We start from the raw sequence: 7,490 nt of genomic DNA, 5'->3' as shown, positions 1-7,490 counted from the left end.
GGGAAGTTCAAGGAGCATCAAAGGAGCTCGGTCTGGTTGCGGAGGAGGGACTGAGAGGGAGAAGCAGGTTATCAGGCCTGAGAGGAGACGGTGCGAGGGGACGATCACGTGGGGTCCTGAGCCAGGAGAGCAGTAGAATGACAAGATCTAATTTAGAACTTAGAAGACTCTTTGCATCCTGTGTTGAGATGACTGGAGAGCAGAGGCACCGTCTGGACGACTGCACTGATCCAAACAAAGGCTGGTGACCTAGAGCAGGCGGGAAGAGGGAGCATCTAAGAGACAGAACCGCTGCGTAACGCACGGGGCTTCGGCAGGAAATGAAAGTGCACGGCTTTTTGTTGAAAAAGTCAAATTTTAAATGTAGTCTCTGTGAGAAACGGTATGCCAGTTCCTCGAGAAATTAAGAAGATGTTTACTGTTTGATCCAGTAATTCTTCTTTCTGGCAAATATCCAAAAGAACTAATTGGAGGGTCTCCGGGAGGTATTTGCACACCCATGTTCATAGCAGCACTATCCCCAAGAGCAAAGAGGGGACCACACCCAGGTGTCCACTGAGAGATGGAAGGAGAAACAAAATGTGGTACATATGTGTGTATATGTGCGTATGTATACATGTTATCCGTGCATATGTGGTCCATACGAAGGAAGGGAATTCTGACACATGCTGCTTGCTACAGGACCTTGAGGACACTCTGCTCGGTGAAATAAGCAGGCACAAGAAGACACATATAGCAGGATTCCACTTACATGAGCTACTTATCTGAAGTAGTCAAATTCATAGAAGCAGGAAGACTGGTAGTTTGGGAGGGGACAGTGTTTAAAAAGGAGTATAGTTTCAATGTGGCAAGATGAAAACGTTCTGCTAATTTGGTTACCCAAAAATGTGAATATCCTTAATACTGAAGCGTATACTTTAAAACGGTTAGTGTGATAAATTTTGTCATTGATAAATGACAAGTTAAAGATTTTTCTTCATTATTAAGAATTTCAAGACGGGGGGCCTGGGTGGCTTAGGCGGCTGAGACTCTGACCCTTGATGTCGGCTCAGGTCATGATCTCAGGGTTGTGAGACAGAACCCTGCCTCGGCGCTGTGCCCAGTGCGGAGTCGGCTTCTCCCTCTCCTGTTCCTTCCCCCCATGCTCTCTCTCTAAAATAAATAACATCTTAAAAAAAAAAAAAGTTTCAAGACAGTAACCGCAGAGCCTTCAACCAAGCACACGGCCCTGTGTGGCTATACGGGTGCCCAGCCCGCCATGGGTATATCCGTAATTTGTTTTGAGGTTAGAGTCAGTAGCATTTGCTGGGCAACTGGATGGGAGATATGAAAGAGAACAGTCAAGGTGACATTAGGCATCGAACCTGATGTTGCACCTGAGATGAAGGGAAGACAGAGATGAGAGCTGTAGGGCCAAGGTGGGAGCAAGCAGAAGTGACCTTGTTCGGTGTATCTATTAGACAGCCAGCTTGAACTGAGTTTGGAGCTCAGGGGTGATGGATAAGCTGGGAATATATGAACTTGAAGGCTGACAAGAAATTACAGGAGGTCACCAAGGAAACTTGAGAGAATTGGAAGGATTAGAAAATACAAAGAGATGAGAGAAAAGGACCAGAGAGATGGAAGGGAAACCAGGAGGCCGAGGAAGAATGTGTTTCGGGGGGGAATCGCTCCGTCAAACACGGAGAGCAAGCAAAAGGAGGAGCGGAAACGATGGCTCAATTTACCACTATCGGAGGCCACTGGAAAGCTAAGCAAGAGGGCAAATGAAGAGGGTTCAAGAGAATGGACAAGAGAAGTAGCAGCTGGCAAGTAGACAAAAGCTTCAAGGTTAAAGGGATATAGAATCCCTTTTAAACATTATTTTATTTATTTGAGAGAGAGAGAGAGAGAGAGAGAGCGAGCACACGGTGGGGCAGTGGGGTAGGGAGAAAGAATCTGAAACAGACTCCACACTGAGGACAGAGCCTGACATGGGCCTTGATCTCATGACCCTGAGACCATGACCTGAGCTGAAACCAAGACTCAACACTTAGCCCACTGAGCCACCCAGTGAGTGCCAAAATTTGGCTCTGGTAACATACCTAAGATACATTTTGAAATAGCCCCATTATGTGAGACTTAATTAATAAAACATTTTTGTTCATATTTTTAAATACTTTAAATCACTTCAGTACTACTGACATTCCAAACTCTTAAATCTTCCAGTGAAGTTGATCAAAGACTCTGGTTTCACGTCCCCTACTGAGCCACAGAAACGCGTCTGTATCTGTAATTTTAGGCCTGGCGGTGTGGCAGAACAGGGTTTTCCAGCGATTGTCATCGCGAGGACAGGAGAGCGGTCGGCACGCTGCTGTCGGCCGGGACCACCTCCCCGGGGCTTTGCCTCCTTCTAACAAGGCTCAGCCCCTGCTCATCGCTCCACCTCCCTGTCCACTCAGTCGCCTTATTCTGCAGCTAAAATAGACGACATCAAGGAGATAAAGCCAAGAGGAGGAAAAGTCATGTTGACTCACTACTATGTGCTCTGGTTCTTTGCACAGAGCAGGCACTCAAATTTATTAAATAAATGGCTAGCATTTTCTACACACAGTGATGAGAGAAAGGCCAAAAAGATAGGTTTGAAAAGAACAGGGTAGTGGCAGCTGCCTCCCCAGACTTCTGACGCTGACAACCCCTAAAAACCGGAGTTTTGTGACAGATGACTTCGTATCTACAGACACAGTCAGACAGAAAGTCAGGTGCTTCGTGCAGACTCTCCAGCCGAAATGCCTTCTCTCTGCTTGTTCTGCGGAGTGTTCTGCGCTCACAGCTTCTGCAGCAGCGGGCTGGATGCGTTGGCGTTACTAATTCTAATATAAAGCTTCCTAGGATCTACCTGCATAATTAAGAACTATTTTCAACAGTCACAGGTGAACCTAGAAATGGCTAACAGGCAACCTACACCATGTGTCCCAGACCAGAGCCGGCAGTAAGTATCCTTTGACCTGTGTGTTTTCTTTTTGCTGCAACAAACACAAGGTACACAATCACTTCTGTGACCACTGGTCATATATCCAGTTAATGGCCGTCATCTGCAGGTAAAATACCGATCATTTCTTAAAGGATGTCTTTTGGATTCAGGTTTCTGCACCCTCTTGAAAAGCAACACCACTCTTAAGATGTCTGAGAAGGTTCTGGTATTTTAGCTGAACCTCAACTTAAGAAAGAAAGCAATTTATCACAAACAGATTTGGGGTGAAGGACTCCTTCCTTAACATAATTACTTACCAGAGAGTTCCTTTAAATAGTGAATATCTTTAAAAATTAACAAGGCAGGAAAAAACAAATGTTGGCAAGGATGTGGAGAAAGGGGAACCCTCCTACACTGTTGGTGCAGCCACTCTGGAAAACAGTACGGAGGTTCCTCAAAAAAGCTAAAAACAGAGCTACTGTACAACCCAGCAATTGCACTACTGGGTATTTACCCCAAAGATACAGATGTAGTGAAAAGAAGGGGCACATGAACCCCAATGTTCATAGCAGCACTGTCCATAATAGCTGAACTCTGGAAGGAGCCAAGACGTCCTGTAACACATGAATGGATAAAGAAGATATGGTTCATATACACAATGGACTATCACTCAGCCATCAGAATGAATACCCACCATTTGCACCCACATGGATGGAACTGGAAGGTACCATGCTGAGTGAAATAAGTCGAGCAGAGAAAGTCAATTATCCTATGGTTTCACTCATCTGTGGAACATAAGGAATAGCGGAAGGAAGAGAAACCTGAAGGGGGCAGAAATCAGAGAGGGAGACAAACCATGAGAAATTATGGACTCCAGGAAACAAACTGAGGGTTTCAGAGGGGAGTGGGGCCGGGGGATGGGGCTGCCGGTGATGGGTATTAAGGAGGACACATGTTGTGTTGAGCCCTGGATGTGATACCCAACTAACGAGTCATTGGAAACTACACCAAAAACTAATGATGTACTGTATAGTGGCTAACTTAACATAATAAAAATAAAAGCTTTTTAAAAATTATATAACCTTAAAAAAAAATAGTGAGGGGCGCCTGGGTGGCTCAGTGGGTTAAGCCGCTGCCTTCGGCTCAGGTCATGATCTCGGGGTCCCGGGATCGAGTCCCGCATCGGGCTCTCTGCTCAGCAGGGATCCTGCTTCCTCCTCTCTCTCTCTGCCTCTCTGCCTTCTTGTGATCTCTGTCTGTCAAATAAATAAATAAATAAATAAAAGATTGCCTTTAAAAAAAAAAAAATAGTGAATACCTTTAAAGCAGCAAACTCCAAGCTTTTCTGTGACTAGTTCTACTCATCTGAAATTTCCAAAAACAGCCTAGGGATTTGTCTTTGCACCTGTGATCTCCCAACTCTTCCAAAATGGACAGGGGCTATGGACAAAATGTGGTTATTAGTCTCTGATCTACTTTTCAGCCTTTTGTCATGGACCCACTGAAAAAACCTTGTCCTTTAGAGCATGTATGCTTGCAGAAAAAATAAATAAAATAGAAGCTAAAGTAACTATTGTTAATTAAAGCTAAAGTTCGGAGCAACTGGACTCTGCATGGTCCTAACAACACTAGGTATTGTTTATTTAGTATGTGGTAGGCATTGTTCTAAGTCCTTTATAAGGGAGAGTAACTCTACGATACAGGTATTAGACTTCTTCCATTTTACAACTGAATAGGCACTTTACACAGCTACTAAGGGTGGAAAGACAAGATAGAACATTCTGAACTGCCACAGTTCATTAAGATATTGAGTCCAGTACAGAAATGTGGCTCATGTATTTATCCCTTTAAGTTAGTATACGAATATATACACTGAAAACATCAGTCTTGACAGCATGCTGTATTTAATCTGCTTTGACAATTTCCTAACCACTTAAGAACAGTTTTGTTGTGTTCTCACACACAGCATCTACTTTCATGGTTTTGCATATGCTGTTGCCTCTGCCTGGAATGTCCTTCCTTTTCTATTTATTAAAATTCCACTGGTCTTTGAAGCATGACTCTAAATTCCAAGTCATTTCTGAAGCTTTTCCCTTTATTGGTATGTATTTATCACTACCAAGTGGGAAAGTGCTGTTAGGACAAGGCCCCAAATAAAGAGATTTAGCCAGTAGACTAGGAATTCGTAAAAGGCATTCCAGGCAAAGGGACACACAGAGAGATGGGAAATGGTACATGGGAAATTGCCCAAGAAACCCCAAATGGTTAGGTTGCAAAGGACTTTGCTGGATTGGTTGAGGAGCCTGGACAGGTAGGCTGAACCAGACTAGGCTAAAGGGTTCACATTTTCTCCCATTAGTGATGGTGAGCCAAGAAAAGATTTTAAGGGGAAGATGAACATCTTAATACATTGTACATGTACATGTATAAAAAACCCATGAAAATATGGGGACTGCTTCAGATGAATCTCTGGAGGCCATTATAGTAACTGACATGGGAGGCAGTCAAGTCATCTGTAAAAGGGGAGACCCAGGACCCGTCCGCGGTAAGGGCGGGATGTCATGCTAGGCCAGTGAAGACAGCAGACCGCGTGCTGGAGGGGCTGACTAGCACGGCCCTCGGGCTCTGGTTCTGGTGACCGGTGTATTTGCACATGCTAATCCTTCAGGCAGGAAGTACTGTAGGAAGGCCAGGTCTGGGAGTGGGCAGTGAAATGTGGACTTGGGGACTGAGGACCTGATACTCTGATGGAACCCTCGAGAGACCCGACGGCGCAGCTGGAATGGAGGTCTAGAGGTGAGAATGTTGGATGCTCATCCCGTTCGTGGTCTCTGAATCCAGCGGATTAGACGAGCACCACGTACGGAAGCTTGGGCTCGGGATGTCTGTGAAGGAAGCCGAGGAGGAATGCTGGTGAAAGACCCGTAAATACGAGAAAGAACCAGAGAGCGGGAGGGCGAGTCAGGAATAATTTTAGTAAAAAGAGAAAAGTTTTATAGCAGTAGAAATGCAGCAGAGTGACACGGTAAGACACGACACTGACAAGTTAGCTTTGGTCACAAGAGGCAGCAGTGTATCAGGGAAATGGTGGTAGTGTGGGGGGCAGAGGGGGGGCAGGGGTTGCTCCCTCCTTCAGAAATCATGACTTTTTTTTTAAGATCCCACAGTAACTAGTAGAAATGAGAGGGAGCGAGCTCCTCAAGGGAAAGGTGGGGGCTGTTTTGGCTTTTTGTCTATTTGTGGCTTTTTTAAACAGAGAGATGGAGGACCATTTGAGATATGGCAGAAGGAGTGAAGAAAGGGAAGTACTTTGACATACAGGAAACAGGATAGTTGCACATTCAAGGTCTGAAACGTGAGGGATGCTCAGACCAAGGGCAGGTACCTAAGGGTCCGGTTTTCTCCAGCTCTCTGTGAGAATGTCCCATAGCACACATAGTGCTTCAGGTATCCCAGAAACAAATGAATACATAAGACAGTATCAGTTCATGGTATTTATTACTGGGATTGTTTACTGAAAAGTCGTCTTTCCCACTGTTAATTTAGGCATAAGAATAAGGTGTTTGTGTCTCACGTGACCTCCTATTTGAACTTTTATTTAAAAAAATCATAAAACTGTCTATATCTGGGAAGATACTAATATCAGTTTTTTAAAAAGTGAGGCGGGTTGGAGATAGCAGTTTTGTTTCGTCCCTTAGTAACTACGACCAAACAAGGTATAGTACTTGGCAGGGTTCCTGCCACAGATGCATTTGGCTCCCGGCTGCAGCTCACAGAGTGGTTGGAAGGGGATGCAAAGGCTTTTAGCTCCCATGGATGGAGCACCAGGTTCAAGATCTTGATCCCTGCAATCAAAAACAGGTAAGAATTCAATTTATTTATGCTGTATATCCCCATTCATTGTTACTATCCCAAGACCAGTGTGTTAACCATATTTACCTAGCAGTGGTCTTTTTGATCCAGTCTTCACAGTCAATTTCCCCACAGAATGGGATCTGAGCAATCTAACAGAAAAGGAAAAAAATTCCGGATTTTTAACTCCTGTTCTATTGAAGAAACACCTGAATGGTCTATTAAACTGACAAGCAAAAAGGACTCCCAGCCTTTTTCAGGCCCCAGTACCTTCAAGGAACACTGCTCAGAGCTGCAAGCTGTTTTTCCCGGATCCCAAACCCACATACCATAAGACATCAAGACAAAACAAAAACATCTTTGTAGTATACTTCAGTGTCCAAACACACTAGCTACAACACAGTGCCTGAAGAGAAGGAAGGAAGAGTAAGTAGCCTGAGTCCAGACTCTAGCTGTACCTCCCCCTCATTTCAAACCTGACCACCACCTGCTCTGCCTCGGTAAACGGTTATGAGGAGGACAGAGAGGAGACGACCAATAGTAAATTGATTTTTATAGTTGTTAACAATAACCATCAACAGAAGGTCAGCCTCACTTTACGCCACACATTTTTAAAATCCACACAGTATGTGAAAGTCAAATATCATTCTGTATTAGAAAAAACAACTTCTCAAATTTTCTTTCA

The 7,490-nt window shown here is 44.4% G+C and overlaps 1 protein-coding gene across 1 annotated transcript in view; it reads right to left on the bottom strand.

Moving 5' to 3' along the window:
* Positions 1–6,434: 6,434 nt before the first annotated feature.
* The window catches only part of EPRS1 (glutamyl-prolyl-tRNA synthetase 1), a 65,914-nt gene continuing 64,858 nt past the window's right edge, over positions 6,435–7,490 (bottom strand). The window contains exons 31-32 of the mRNA XM_044266815.1: positions 6,893–6,957; positions 6,435–6,798 (exon numbers count right to left, since the gene is read on the bottom strand). Coding sequence (XP_044122750.1) covers positions 6,648–6,798; positions 6,893–6,957 — 216 coding nt within the window. The 3' untranslated portion in view covers positions 6,435–6,647. The remainder of the gene's footprint in view (positions 6,799–6,892; positions 6,958–7,490) is intronic.

The sequence above is a fragment of the Neovison vison genome, chromosome 10 (genome assembly GCF_020171115.1).
Source record: "Neovison vison isolate M4711 chromosome 10, ASM_NN_V1, whole genome shotgun sequence".
NCBI lineage: Eukaryota > Metazoa > Chordata > Mammalia > Carnivora > Mustelidae > Neogale > Neogale vison.
This window is presented reverse-complemented; position numbering and strand designations above follow the sequence as displayed.